Source organism: Chionomys nivalis, chromosome 6 (genome assembly GCF_950005125.1).
Source record: "Chionomys nivalis chromosome 6, mChiNiv1.1, whole genome shotgun sequence".
Classification (NCBI taxonomy): Eukaryota; Metazoa; Chordata; class Mammalia; order Rodentia; family Cricetidae; genus Chionomys; species Chionomys nivalis.
Window position 1 is genome coordinate 6,556,358 of NC_080091.1, and position 15,342 is coordinate 6,571,699.

Here is a 15,342-nt window from a genome sequence, read left to right on the forward strand (position 1 = left end):
GTCGCGTCACGTGACGGCCCTCGACCGGAGGGCGGGGCTTGAGCGAGAGCCAATAAAAGCGGTAGCTGGCTCCTCCCCCCCAGCCCCCGCCGAGAGGCGGGAGCTGCGTGCTGCGCAAGCGCGCCCGAGCGCCACCGCCCGAGGATCTGACCAATCGCCCCCACGCGCCCCTGTGCTTATTTTTTTTTTTTTTTAAAAGGCGCTGGCTTTGGTCACGCCCACTAGGGGGTGGAGTCTAACTTCTTAAAGGAGAAGTTAGCCCTACCTCCTCATTTTCCTCGCGCTCGCGCAGTGCTATCCGCCTTTTCTCTGGCTTCGGTTAAAAAATTACAAATACTTATTCATTTGGTCTGTACACGAGTGGAAGTCAGAGCAGTTCAGGAAAGTAGGTTCTCTCCTTCCACCCTGTAGGTCCCAGGTAGAGATCCTGAGACTTGGGGGCAACGGCCTTCCTGCCTCGTGCCCTCTCGCTGGCCCCACCTTTTCTTAAAAGTGTTCACGCTGGGGGCCCCCTGCCTCGTTTTCAATTGGACTCCTGGGGCTACTAAACTAATCTTTTTGATACAAGGTCACCGCGCACCCCGCCTTTCCTGGAATTTGATGTGTAGACCACTCACCCCCGCCTCCAGAGTGTTGGGATTAAAGGTGTGCCCCACCACGCCCCATTAGTCTTGCTTCTGAAGGGTTTAGAAGTCCTCCCGAACCAGGTGGTGGTGGCGCAGGCCTTTAATCCGAGCTCTCTCGGGAGGCAGAGGCAGGCGGATCTCCGTGAGTTCGAGGCCAGCCTGATTTACAGAGTGAGTTCCAGGACCCGCTCCATATCTCGAAAAACAAAACAAAACAAAACCAAAAACCAAAACAAAAAACAAAAAACAACCCAGCAGGGCGGTGGTGGTGGCGCACGCCTTTAATCCCAGCACCCAGCACTCGGGAGTTCGAGGCCAGCCTGGTCTACAAAGAGCTAGTTCCAGGACAGCTAGGGCTGTGACACATTAGAGACCCTGTCTTGAAAAACCAAAACCCTAAAAAAGCTCCAGTTGCCTCCTATTTTTGTTGGCTCGAGGCCATGCGGTCTCTTTTCTTTAGAGAGCATATGTTCGGGAAGACGCACGTATGTTTGTGGGCGTCAAAAGACAACATTTACGAGGTGGTTTTTCAGCTTCCACCGTATGGGTTCAGTCAGGTTTGGAGACGAGTGCGCGGGGGTGTGGGTGCGCGCCTTCCACGCCTCCCACGTGGATGTCGGCGGACATTTTGCTGGAATTACTTTCTTTAATCATGGGTCCCACGTGGGTCCCGAGGACCGAACCCCTGGTAGTCACGCTTGAGAGTAAGCACCCCTTCCGGGGTGAGCCATTTCTCAGGTCCCTCCTCGGCCTCTCAATACACAGAAGTCCCGCCCCCTCCCGGTTCTCCTTACTGGCGCTGCGGCCACGCCCACTCCAACTCCGCCCCGCCCCGCGCCGTTTCGCCGGGAGCGGGGCTCGCTCGCCCCCGAGGGCGCTCCTTAAAGGCGCACGTTCTTCCTTTCACGGCGCGTTGGGTGGCTCTCGCTTGTGCTGGTGCTTTGGAGGGAGGAAGAGTTGGGGTGAACAGGACGCGGCCGGGCAGGTGTCGCTGTTCCCGCGAGCGGCTGCTGGCAGGTGCAGGGCTTGCTTGGCCTGTGGTACTGGCGTGGTGTGCTCAGCTGGTCCTGCACATCCGGGCTCCGCGTGCACGTGGCTGGCCTCCTCCAAAGCACACAGACGCAGACCCCCCCCCCAAAAAAAAAGCTGCCAATATAGCTGTTAGGGATTTCTTAAGAAGGACCTCTCTGCCCACGCAAATAATTGCAATCAGATCAAATGAAACAGAATAAAAGATGCCCATGTTTAATGCAATGCTCCCGGGTGGGGAAGGGAGGAAAGCGGAGACTACCTGTTCAATCTGGGGGGGGGGGCAGTTTAAATAGCCTGTGGGAGTGGTTTTGACCCTCCCTGGGGAGGGGTCTTATGCCAGGAGCTGGGGCAAAGTCCCCAGGCAAACAATCCAGACTTGTATTAAGGAGTGTTAGGAAGCTGGGGTGATGCTTTCGACCAAACAATAAGTAATATAAAATTGGGAATATAACTAATATTCCCAGCCACTGGGAGGCCTAGGCAGGAGGATTGGGAGTTTGAGGTCACTGGGGCAATAAAGAAAGACCTGTGTCAAAACTGTTTTCCCTGCCCTTCACATGCACGATGGCATTCAGATTGGACCGCACCACCCCTCCTTTTGTCTTAGCTCAATTTAAAAACTTCCAGAACCCTGTACCAACTCTAACTTCTCATGTCAGTTTCAAAAGACCCCTTGGCTCCTTAGGTTAGGGTAAAAAACTGTCGTGTTTTGAAACCGGGGCTGGCCTGGAAATTCCCTACGTAAGCCCGAGTTTCTAATTCTCCAAGTGCTGGGATGACAGGAACTGAGCCTGTACACCTGCTCACAGCATCCTTACTCCCTGAGGCAGTCTCCCCTGCCTCAGCCTCCAGAGTGTCAGGATGCTGGTGTGAACCATAGCTAGCTAGCTTTTTCACAGTTACCTTGTGTAGACCAGACCTTCAGATTAGAGATCCGCCTGCCTTTGCCTCCAGAGTGCTTGGATTAAAGTTGTGAACCAAAATCAAAGGGCAGTGGTGGCGCACACCTTTAATCCCAGCACTCAGCAGGGAACGGCAGGTGGATCTCTGTGTCTAAGGTCAGCCTGGTCTACCCAGTTCTAGGACAGCCAGGATACACAGAGAAACCCAGTCTCGAAGGGAAAAAAGTGTGTGCCACCACTGTCTAGAAATGTTCGGCTTTGAGTCTCACCATTGCTGCAAATATGTACTGTAAATTACATTAAAACATATACTCCGAGAGGTGTCACATAGAAATATGTGCTGTAAATTATATTAAAACATATACTCCAGGGGGCTGGAGAGATGGCTCAGTGGTTAAGAGCATTGCCTGCTCTTCCAAAGGTCCTGAGTTCAATTCCCAGCAACCACATGGTGGCTCACAACCATCTGTAAAGAGGTCTGGTGTCCTCTTCTGGCATACAGACAGAATATTGTATACATAATAAATAAATAAATAAAAAAAAAAAAAAAAAAAACATATACTCCAGGTGTTGCATAGGAATTTTAGTCCCAGCACTTGGGAGGGAAAAAAATGAAGCAGAAAGAACCTTAAGAAAACACAGGTGGGTTCACAAGGCAATTCTTTCTGTAGAAGACTGTGCCTGACCACACCAAAGTGCAAGCACACAGGGGCATGAAGCCCACTGTCTTTTATTCTAGGCGGTCACTGTGTTTTATCCAGCAAGTGATGGAAACGTGGTCCCATATAGTTAGGTGACAGAGACAGGAGGGACCCTGGAGCTCTGGTCTGTCTGCCTTGCAGAAACGGCAGGCAAGCTGCTGGCCCCAGTGACTCTCTCAAAAATTGGTGGTGGAGTGGTCCCACTTTTTTTTTTCTTTCAGACACTGTCTCTCTGTGTGGCCCTGGCTGGCCTGGAACTCACAGTTCTGTCTGCTTTTGGCTTTACATCATGTGAAATTGAGGGTGTGGGCATCATCCCCTAGTTCCACTTTGTTTTTATCTTATTTTATTTTTCCTTTGCTTTTTTTTTTTTTTTTTTTTGGTTTTTCGAGACAGGGTTTCTCTGTGGTTTTGGAACTAGCTCTTGTAGACCAGGCTGGTCTCGAACTCACAGAGATCCGCCTGTCTCTGCCTCCCTAGTGCTGGGATTAATGTCGTGCACCACCTCAGCCACACTCCACTTTGTTTTCTGGACAGATTTTCTCACTGAACTTGCTTCTCAGTGACTGAGCTAGGTTTGCGGCCACGGAGCTTCAGGGATCCCTATCAGTTTTCCTTGTGGTGTGCGGCAATGACAGGCGAGCCACCACACCTGGTTCTTTGCATAGTTTAGGGATTCGAACTCATTTCCGTCTGCGTGTGCAGTAAACTCATTCCCCACTGAAATGTCTCCTGGCTTACTAACCTCAACGAAGTCCAACACTTCAGTTACGTCTATCAATTTCCCTTTTAAGTAGCCTTTTCAGTGTGGACTACATTTCCCAGGATCCAGCAGCGAGCTGTGGTCACATGACTAGAATCCGGCCAATAGCGGAGGTGATGCATCTTATCTTTTCCTCCTTCCTCTTCGACCCAGGCTGGGATGGTGTACCAAATACCGGACCTCGAGAAAGGAGACCATTCTCCAGGCAGCTTAAAAGACAGCTAGGAAGAGATTTTCCTACGTTAAGTATTTTTCTGTTTTAGAGACAGGGTTTCTCTGTGTACCGCTGGTTGTTTCCCTGGGTAGCTTTGGAACTCACAGAGATCCGCCCGCTTCTGCCTCCCGAGGGCTGGGATCAAAGGCGTGGACACCACACCCGGTTTTCTTGTATTAGTTTTAAACTGTGAATACACACGAGTGCTGTGCCTCAGGAGTCCAGACGAGGGCGTCGGACCCCCTGAGCCTCCCGATATGGGTGTTGGGAATCCAACCAGGATCTTCTGTAATATCGGCCCTCCTACCCACTGAGCCATCTCCCCCGTCTCCAGATGAACCTTGATTCTTCTTCATCTCAGCTATTTTAATTACTTTCAATTTTTTTTGTTGTGTGTATATGCTTCTGCATGTTTGTGTGCAGACATTTGTGTGTGTACAGGTCAGAGGTGGACATTGAATGGCTTTCTTTTTTTTTTTTTTTTTTTTTTTTGGTTTTTCGAGACAGGGTTTCTCTGTAGCTTTGGTGCCCGACCCGGAACTAGCTCTGAAGACCAGGCTGGCCTCGAACTCCCAGAGATCTGCCTGCCTCTGCCTCCCGAGTGCTGGGATTAAAGGCGTGCGCCACCATCGCCCGGCCCTGAATGGCTTTCTTGATCTTTTATCTTCTTTCCTTTTTCTTTTCTTTTTTCTTTTTTTATCAGGCCGGGACAGGAGGATTCCTGATACTCGCTGGCAGGCTAGCCTCCTAGAAGAACTCCAGATCCAGCGAGGGCATGTGCCATCACGCCTAACTTTTTACACAGGAACTTGGAATTGAACACAGTTTTTTGTTTGTTTGTTTGTTTGTTTTCTGGTTTTCGGAGACAGCTTTGTAGCCTGTCCTAGAACTAACTCTTGTAGACCAGGCCGGTCTTGAACTCCCGGAGATCCACCAGCCTCTGCCTCCCGAGTGCTGGGATTAAAGGCGTGTGCCACCACCTCCCGGCTTTGAGTACAGATTTTTATGCTTGTGTGACAAGGACTTCACCAGTTTGCTGTTTTGTTTTTGTTGTGAACTCCGGATCCCAGGCCTTCCTCTTTCTGAAGTGACAGGCGTACAATCAGTCGTGTGATGTTGGTGACGACCGCTTGGGGCATGCTAGGCTGCCCCTGTGCCTTCTGAGTTTCATTTTTTTATTTTCTTTTTTAAAAAGTTTTATTTATTTGTTATATACAGTGTTCTGCCTGCATGCGTACCTACACCCCAGAAGAGGGCACCAGATCTCATTACAGATGGTTGTGAGCCACCATGTGGTTGCTGGGAATTGAACTCAGAATCTCTGGAAGAATAGTCAGTGTTCTTAACTGCTGGGCCATCTCTCCAGCCACCAACTTTTTATTTCTTTAGTCTTACAAGCACCACATAAATTAGGTTATTATTCAGCCTAAGGACCGGAGACATTCATTAACTCATCCAAGGTCTCATTAAAGCAGAACCAGAATTTAAACTCAGGCCGCAGCTAACCAAATCCTGAATCTGAGCCCTGCAGTGGTGGTGCATGCCTTTAATCCCAGCACTTGGGAGGTAGAGACAGGTGACCTCTTTGAGTCAGCCTGGTCTTCAAGAGCTAGATCCACAAAGACCCCCCCACCAAAAAAAATAAAACAACAACAACAAGGAGACCAGTCTTGTATGTAAAAGCAAAGAGCCTTTATTTTATGCAAGTTTGCAAACTCGGTCTCTCTGCACGTCCAACGTATTGGAGTAAACAGAGAGCCCCGAGCTCGGTTAGAGTAAGGTTTTTACAGTAGTAAAGGTGGGGGTGAGGGGTTTCTGAGGTTCAGGACCTCTGATTGGCTGACATTTGTCTAGGGGTGTCTTGGTGTGTGCTGGCAGGTGATCCTAACTACAGCGGTTGGAACGTTAGGCATTTTCCTTTGGATGGTCTGCTCTTGGGTGGTGCTCAGGTAACCTCAGTTTGGCCCTTCCCGCCCTCAGGTTTTACCTACTGAGACTCAGGCCGTGGTTGGGTCCCACTGTTTCCTATTAAGCTTGCCATGGCTGAGTCCCACACTAGTTCCTGGACAGCCAGGACTGTTACACAGAGAAACCCAGTCTCGAAAAAACAAATTATTAATCTGATTTTTCTCCGTGTATAGATTTCTCTACACACTGGAAATCAGATCCGAGATTCATGCAGTTGCGACACATGGTCAGCAGGGGCCGCTGTTGCGCCCTTTGCTCTGGGCGCGCACGCGCAGTGGTACCTCTCTGCGTCGTTCCGCCTGAACTGATGACCCCACGTCCGCTCGCAACCGAGGCCCGTCTAGCTGCAGGCTTTGCATATCTTGGATTCTGTGCATCTGGCCCCATCCCTGCAGTAGCCTGTCCATGCGCCCCTCTCGTTTCTCAGCCCTGAACGTTGTCTTATTCTCTCCCCTCATCATAGCTTCTTAGAATATGCCAACAATGCCGGGGTGGGGGTGGTGGCGCACGTCTTTAATCCCAGCACTCGGGAGGCAGAGGCAGGCGGATCTCTGAGAGATCGAGGCCAGCCTGGTCTACAAGAGCTAGTTCCGGGACAGGCTCCAAAGCTACAGAGAAACCTTGTCTCAAATTTAACTCCTAAATGAAATCTAATTACTTAGTTTCTGTTGTTCCAGGCCAGTCTGGGCTACATGGTGAGACTCTGTCTCAGAGTTTTGTTTTCAAAATCAGTTCTATCTTAACCAGATGGTAGTGGCACACACCTTTGATCCCAGCACTCCGGAGCTGGGGGCAGGAGTATTTCTGTCTACTAAGTGAATTCCAGGACAGGTTCCAAAGCTACAGAGAAACCCTAACTCAAAAACAAAACAAAACAAAACAAAAAACCAACAAAAAAAAACCCACTAAAATCACTTAGTCTTTTGAGCCAGGGTCTCCAATAGCCCAGGCTGACTTTGACCTTCTGACCCCACCTTTTGCGTCTCCGGGTGCTGGCATGCCTAGTTTCTGTGGTTGTTTGAAATGGAACCCAGGACTCGGACATGTGCACCCTGTTCTCATGGAGCCCAGCCCAGCCTGACCACTTTGTTATTTATTATTCAGGCTGTATGATGTCGTGCGGCAATTTACACATGGGTCAGAGAACTTCGTGGAAGGCCCTTCTCTTTCCACCATGGTCTTCGGTCATCAGCGGGGGACAAGCGCTTTCCCTCACCGATCTCACCATCTTTATTTAGTTTTGAGACTACATATTGCTGCGAAGTCAAAGTTGTCTGGAAATTTGTACAGTCTTCTGCTTCACCTTAGAAAACTTTGTAAGGGGGGGGGCGCTGGAGAGATGGCTCAGCGGTTAAGAGCGCTGCTGACTGCTCTTCCAGAGGTCCTGAGTTCAATTTCTAACAACCACATGGTGCCTCACAACCATCTGTAATGAGACCTGGTGCCCTCTTCTGGTCTGCAGGCAGAATATAGGCAGAAGACTGCATACATAATAAATAATAAATTTTTTTTTTTCTGATTTTCGAGTCAGGGTTTCTCTGTAGCTTTTGGTTCCTGTCCTGGAACTAGCTCTTGTAGACCAGGCTGGCCTCGAACTCACAGAGATCCGCCTGTCTCTGCCTCCCGAGTGCTGGGATTAAAGGCGTGCGCCACCACTGCCCGGCTAAATAATAAATCTTAAAAAAAGTTAAAAAAGAAAAGAAAAGAAAACTTTCTGAGGACAGGACAGTCCCTCCAAGTATGGCCCCAATCACTTTTTTTTTTTTTTTGGTTTTTCGAGACAGGGTTTCTCTGTGGTTTTTGGAGCCTGTCCTGGAACTAGCTCTTGTAGACCAGGCTGGTCTCGAACTCACAGAGATCCGCCTGCCTCTGCCTCCCAAGTGCTGGGATTAAAGGCGTGTGCCACCAATCACCTCTTTTTTTTGTTTGTTTTTTGTTTTTCAAACGAAGGTTCAGCCTAACCAAGGCTGACCTTGAACTCATGTACTGTGGATCCCAGCTTTGCTCCTGTGCCAAGAGAGTGCGCTACACCCGGGCCCATTCTTCTTTGAATGAGAATATTTGCATCTTGCCTGGCAAAGATCCCACGCTCCAGACATAGGACCGTCAAGGCCTCTGACACTCGGTATTGAGGGAAAAAAAAAAAATCAGGGTGCAGTTTCCCCCAAGATCGCGACCAGAGGGCATATGGAGTTTAGGCGTTCCTCTTGCATGCTTGCCAGTCAATTGTCATTGTCATTGAGAGACCGTGTGCCGAGTTATTTTAGAGCCAAGATTCGAAAACCGTATTGCTTTATTTATTTGTTCTAGGCTGGGACACCTCTCTTTCCTCTCCCTCCCTGGCAGCCTAGGAGGGTCACATGTGTCCCCTCCGTTCAACCGGGGAGCTTGAGGCTTCCAGAGGGGAGTTGATCTGCACGGACGCGGGAAGCGGTGAGCGCCTATTGTGTGCAGGAGGCTTCCGAGCCCAGGGTCAGGCCGGGACAGCCGCGCTGCGCGGTCCTGCAGCGCCTCCTGCTGGCCGCGCGAGACCGGCGGAGTGCGGGTGCGGCGCAGGCACTAGGGCTGCTATTGACTGAATCTCGTCTCAAGAGAGAAATAAAAATTAGAAGAGACGAGATTCCAAGAATCAGCAGGTCTTGTTTGTATTGGTTTTAAGGCGTCGTCTTATGTAGTCCAGGATGGTCTCAGAATTCACTACGTAGCAGGGATGATCTTGAAGTCCTGATGCCCCTGCCTCCGCCTGCTAAGTGTTGGGATGACAGCTGTCTGTGTGCCATCGTTCCCGGCTCTATTTTACGTGTGTGTGTGTGTGTGTGTGTGTGTGTGTGTGTGTGTGTGTATTCCTGGCCCCAGGAGAATTAGGAATTCAAGGACAACTTCCACAGTCTATTGAGCAGAGAGAATCTACCTGATATCCTCTCTCAAAAAAAAAAAGGTGTCGCCCTGGTGGTGTGCTGGCACAGGACTTTAGTCCCAGGGGTGGGACAGCAGAGACAAGCAGATCGCCTTGATTTGGGGCCAGCATGGCCTACATAGTGAGACTATGTATTCTGTAGCCAGAAGGCTAGCTTCCTCCAGCTTCCTCCAGAGCTATCATATTACACAACAACCTCAAACCCAGGAAACAGGACTTTGACCCAACCCACTGGCCAGGTCCGAATTTCAAAGTCCTCTTTTAATTGTTCTCCAAGGCCTTTTGCGGATCATCGCGGAGGTGATCGCGGTCTGAGGCAGCGGAGCTTTAACACCCGAGGGCGGTCGCGCAGGGTCCAGCCACCGAGCTGGCCACGCCCCGCCACCTCCGCAGCCGCCTCCGCGGCGCTGCGAGGGTTAAATCCCCAGACGCGGGGTCCGCGCGTGTGCGGGGCCTGGCACGGCCCCGCCCCAGCGGGCACGGCCGCGACGCGCGCGCGCCGTCACGTGACCGGCCCAACCGGCGTCGCCCTATAAAGGCCCGGGCGTTGACGTCAGCGGTCTCTTCCGCCGCAGCCGCCGCCATCGCCGGCGCAGCTCGTCCTTCTGTTCTGCCCGTGAGAATCCGGCGCCATCCGCAACCATGGTGAGTGACCGCGGCTCGGCGGGGCTCGCGGCGGGAGTCGGGCGCTCGCGGCGGCGGGGGGGTGGCCGTGGCGGGTCCCCGGGAGGACGGGGAGGAGACATGGCGGCCGCGGCGGGAGGCGGACAGGCGCCCGGCGCCATGTCTGCGCGGCCCGTGCTCGCCGTGCGGTGCCGCGCTGCGGGCCTCGCCCGGCTAACGTGGCCGCGTCCCGGAGCGGGGACGCCGGGGCCGGGGGAGGAGGACGCGCGTCCCCGGCGCTGACAGCCGAGTGGGAGGTCCCCACGGCGGCCCCGCTCTCCAGCGCCCTGCCTGTCACCCGAGCGTCGCGGGAGAGGCAGCGCGGGCTCGGGGCGCCGGAGTGGCAGGGCTCGCGCCCACAGCTGCCTACGGTGGAGGTGGCGGGCCCGGTGGGCTCCGCCATGACAGGGCTGGCCTTGCAACCGTGAGTCACGCCGTGGACTGTCCCTTGGGAACGACAACCGAGGCTCCGCGCCTGCGTGCGCCCTCGAGAGTCCACGGCCATGGGGCTATCGACCTGCTGCTGCCTGCCAGGCCGAGCGCTCAGCCCGGGCCGCTGCCCCTCCCCCCGCCGCAGGTGAACTTCACGGTAGACCAGATCCGTGCCATCATGGACAAGAAAGCCAACATCCGGAACATGTCTGTCATCGCCCACGTGGACCACGGCAAGTCCACGCTGACGGACTCCCTGGTGTGCAAGGCCGGCATCATTGCCTCTGCGCGAGCTGGGGAGACCCGCTTCACCGACACCCGCAAGGACGAGCAGGAGCGTTGTATCACCATCAAGTCCACGTAAGCGAGCTTCTGGGGTGTGGGGGTCGGGGACCGCCGCTGTCTCTGCCCTTTGCACGCGGAGAAAGGGGTGCCCACAGGGACCCTGCTGCCCAGTGCACGGTGACAAGTGGGAATGCCTTGGTCCTGTGGGCAGTGGCCACCACCACTCTGTTGGGCTGACTCCCCGGCCTCCCCCGCAGCGCCATCTCCCTCTTCTATGAATTGTCTGAGAACGACCTGAACTTTATCAAGCAGAGCAAGGACGGCTCTGGCTTCCTCATCAACCTCATCGACTCCCCAGGCCACGTTGACTTCTCCTCGGAGGTGACAGCTGCCCTGCGTGTCACTGATGGAGCTCTGGTGGTGGTGGACTGCGTGTCTGGTAGGCGGTACATGCTGGACATACAAGGGAAACTTAGGTGGGGGTACTGGGGCCGCCCTTGGACTGGAGAGGAGGAGCCGGCGAGTTCATGCCAGTCAGACCACACAGGGACTGGAAGGTTGAGCCCAGGGTGCTCTTGGAAGACATGGGTAGTTCATTCAGCTCCCTGCCTAGCTGCAGGGGCGCGACCTCAGGGTCAGAGGTAGTGAGGAATAGCTCTTACTGCCCGTCCAGGGGACAAGGTGTGCTCTTCCTGGGGTCTGACATGGTTGCTAGCATTCATGGGCTCACACTTACATATGTCCACTGAAAACCCCCGCTTCCCTCGCAGGCGTCTGTGTGCAGACGGAAACGGTGCTGCGGCAGGCCATTGCTGAGCGCATCAAGCCTGTGCTGATGATGAACAAGATGGACCGTGCTCTACTTGAGCTGCAGTTGGAGCCTGAGGAACTGTACCAGACCTTCCAGCGCATCGTGGAGAATGTCAACGTCATCATCTCTACCTACGGCGAGGGCGAGAGTGGGCCCATGGGCAATATCATGGTGCGGGGCCCACCTTGAGGGGGTGGGGCTAGGTCAGCAGCCATGCTCTCTGGAGTCCTTGGCCTTGGACATGATGACTGAAATTCTTCACTTTGACCTGATGTCTGTTGAAGAAACTCTGTGTCTGAGCCAGTGCTGCTTTGGCAGGGGTGGGCTTCTGAGGACTGTTCCTGGCTCAGTGTTGATCAGTGCTGCTCTTCTCCCTTAGATCGACCCCGTGCTGGGCACCGTGGGTTTTGGCTCTGGCCTGCATGGCTGGGCCTTCACTTTGAAGCAGTTCGCAGAGATGTATGTAGCCAAATTTGCAGCCAAGGGTGAGGGCCAACTGGGGCCAGCCGAACGTGCCAAGAAAGTGGAGGATATGATGAAGAAACTGTGGGGAGACAGGTGAGTGAGTCCTGCGCATGTCCTGCACCTCTCGAGGCTCTGCATTGAGCTGCAACATGACCCGTTCTTCTTGAAGGTATTTTGATCCAGCCAATGGCAAATTCAGCAAGTCAGCAAACAGCCCTGATGGGAAGAAGCTGCCTCGCACCTTTTGCCAGCTCATCCTGGACCCAATCTTCAAGGTGGGTGAAGGTGGCTCTGGCCTGTTGGCAGCAGTAGCTCAGAGCACCCTCGCCACGGGAAGCCGCGCTCCTGTTCCCATCCCAAGCCCACATCCATCTCTCTGACAGGTGTTCGATGCCATCATGAACTTCAGAAAGGAGGAGACAGCCAAGCTGATCGAGAAGCTGGACATCAAGCTGGACAGCGAGGACAAGGACAAGGAGGGCAAGCCGCTGCTCAAAGCAGTGATGCGGCGCTGGCTGCCTGCAGGGGACGCGCTGCTGCAGATGATCACCATCCACCTGCCGTCCCCTGTCACCGCGCAGAAGTACCGCTGTGAGCTGCTCTACGAGGGGCCACCTGATGATGAGGCCGCCATGGGTAGGTGTCACAGTCCATCTCCCTACCCAGATCCTGGGCCCTGCAGCCTCGGCAAAGGGTGACCTGGCGTCCTCTCTCCAGGCATTAAAAGCTGCGACCCCAAGGGCCCTCTCATGATGTACATCTCCAAGATGGTGCCAACCTCCGACAAAGGCCGCTTCTACGCCTTTGGTAGAGTGTTCTCTGGGGTGGTGTCCACGGGACTCAAGGTCCGCATCATGGGCCCCAACTACACACCTGGGAAGAAGGAGGACCTGTACTTAAAGCCCATCCAGAGGTGAGCACTGTCCCGCGCCTGCCTGCACTTGCGCCCTGACTCTTTCCCTCATGGCCCTGTTGACCTCCTCCATCCCTCCCTCTAGAACCATCCTGATGATGGGGCGCTATGTGGAGCCCATCGAGGACGTGCCCTGTGGGAACATTGTGGGGCTGGTCGGTGTGGACCAGTTCCTGGTGAAGACTGGGACGATCACCACCTTCGAGCAGGCGCACAACATGCGTGTGATGAAGTTCAGCGTTAGCCCTGTCGTCAGAGTGGCCGTGGAGGCCAAGAACCCTGCCGACCTGCCCAAGCTGGTCGAGGGGCTGAAGCGACTCGCCAAGTCCGACCCCATGGTGCAGGTGTGCCTCAGGCTCTGGTGTACTGTGGTGAGGTCTTGGAGGGAGCCCTGGGAGAGGAGGGCGGTGCCAGCTGACTCTGTTCCCATAGTGCATCATTGAGGAGTCTGGGGAACACATCATTGCCGGAGCAGGGGAGCTGCACCTGGAGATCTGCCTCAAGGACTTAGAAGAAGACCATGCCTGCATCCCCATCAAGGTGGGTACCTCCTCAGGGTACTGCTGCTGCTGCCTGCAGATGTTTCCAGCAGTAATGGGCGTTCCCTTCTGCAGAAATCGGACCCTGTTGTCTCATACCGGGAGACAGTGAGCGAGGAGTCGAATGTGCTGTGCCTGTCCAAGTCCCCCAACAAGCACAACCGGCTGTACATGAAGGCCCGGCCCTTCCCTGATGGCCTGGCTGAGGACATCGACAAGGGGGAAGTCTCTGCTCGCCAGGAGCTCAAGGCTCGGGCACGCTACCTGGCCGAGAAGTACGAGTGGGACGTCGCCGAAGCCCGCAAGATCTGGTGCTTCGGGCCTGACGGCACCGGCCCCAACATCCTAACGGACATCACCAAGGGTGTGCAGTACCTGAATGAGATCAAGGACAGCGTGGTGGCTGGGTTCCAGTGGGCCACTAAGGAGGTGAGCGTGGGGCCTGCGCGGACTGCCTGTGGGGGAGCTTGGCTTCTGAATTATTGGGGTGTGACTAGCCAGCTTTCTTTCCTTAGGGCGCTCTCTGTGAGGAGAACATGCGTGGTGTGCGATTCGATGTTCATGACGTGACTCTGCACGCTGATGCCATCCACCGAGGTGGTGGCCAGATCATCCCCACAGCCCGGCGCTGCCTCTATGCCAGTGTGTTGACCGCACAGCCCCGCCTCATGGAGCCTATCTACCTTGTGGAGATACAGGTAAACTTACCTGTCTGTGTGGCACCTGCCCATCCTCCTGTGCACTCTGATTCTCACTACTTCTCTCTTCCCTCAGTGTCCTGAGCAAGTTGTGGGTGGCATCTATGGTGTCCTGAACAGGAAGCGTGGTCATGTGTTTGAGGAGTCCCAGGTGGCTGGCACCCCCATGTTTGTGGTCAAGGCCTACTTGCCTGTCAATGAGTCCTTTGGTGAGTACCTTCCCTGGCTCTCCTGTGGTGTCCCAGGCCTCTGCTCCCTGAGGTTGCTGGTTTGCATATTAGTATAACCAAAACAAGATGCCTGTGTCACATCTTGTGGGGTGGGTGTCGCAGGCAGATCTGACAGAAAACCAAAGAATCACTGGGCAGGGAGATGGGGAGGCCCAGAACTGGGGCTAGGCTCCTTGCTGAGTTCTTGCCTCTTGGTGCAGGTTTCACAGCCGATTTGCGCTCCAACACGGGTGGCCAGGCCTTCCCCCAGTGTGTGTTCGACCACTGGCAGATCCTGCCTGGGGACCCCTTTGACAACAGCAGCCGTCCTTGCCAAGTAGTCGCTGAGACCCGCAAGCGCAAAGGCCTGAAGGAGGGCATCCCGGCGCTGGACAACTTCCTGGACAAACTGTAGACGCTTGGCACTGCCGGACACTGCACGGTGCCCGCCCATCAGAAGACACCTTGAGACTGTCCCATAGTGCCGCTCCGGAGATTGTGGGGCCAACTGCCGTAGCTGTGCGCTAACACGTGGATTCTATTTATTTTGGAATTCCAAGGCATCAAAGTCCCCTCTGCAGGCTGGACTGGCGGGCCATGGGGTGGGCGGGACACCACGCTGTCATTCTCAGAAATGCTCGGATGTCAAAAGTCTATAAATAAACACATTCAGAGGTTTGTGGGGTCCTTCTATGGCCCAAGTGCAGTTCCCCAGAGCGGAGTGGGGGGGCGTTGCTCATGGGAGGTGGGCAGCCTCCTGGGGACCATGACTGTGACACTTTGGAGTAATAAACTCAGCTGTGGTTGATCTCCCTGCACTCCTCCATCCTGTGCTGAGCGGGACTTCCAGGGCACACTACAGTGACCCTGAGTCTTGGAGACAGAACAGACTTTGTTCCATTCCACTGAGCTCTTAGTTGCTCAGGCTTTGACTCTAGGCCCAGCACGTCCTGGGCTGTAACTTGCAGGGCGCACGCTTAAGCGTATCCTCAGGAGTTTGGTTTCCACGTCGACGTAGGGTTTGACCAATCGGGTCGGAGCCGGAAGACTCAGTCAACCAATTGCTCAGTGCGGATGACGGCAGCACAAGCCCGCTGGCCAATGGGTGCCGTCTTCCTGCTCACTGGGCCAATGGGTGCTGGCTTCCGCGTGTAGTTGGTGATGTTGGCCAATGAACGGCACTCGGTTCTGGCTAAGACACGGA

At 54.3% G+C, this 15,342-nt stretch overlaps 1 protein-coding gene and 1 non-coding gene across 2 annotated transcripts; both read left to right on the forward strand.

The window, feature by feature from the left end:
- The first annotated feature begins 9,624 nt into the window (after nt 1–9,624).
- LOC130875871 (elongation factor 2) lies at nt 9,625–14,826 on the forward strand. Its single transcript, XM_057772148.1, has 14 exons — nt 9,625–9,768; nt 10,364–10,578; nt 10,761–10,942; nt 11,274–11,485; nt 11,694–11,872; nt 11,949–12,054; nt 12,163–12,415; nt 12,497–12,692; nt 12,778–13,036; nt 13,125–13,232; nt 13,307–13,660; nt 13,747–13,929; nt 14,006–14,138; nt 14,360–14,826. Exons 1-14 carry the CDS (start codon nt 9,766–9,768, stop codon nt 14,551–14,553), a joined length of 2,577 nt encoding a protein of 858 aa, XP_057628131.1. The 5' UTR covers nt 9,625–9,765; the 3' UTR covers nt 14,554–14,826.
- Nucleotides 11,552–11,615, forward strand: LOC130876649 (small nucleolar RNA SNORD37). The gene has a single exon (XR_009057308.1). It is a non-coding gene; the product is annotated as a small nucleolar RNA SNORD37 (small nucleolar RNA).
- Nucleotides 14,827–15,342: the final 516 nt, after the last annotated feature.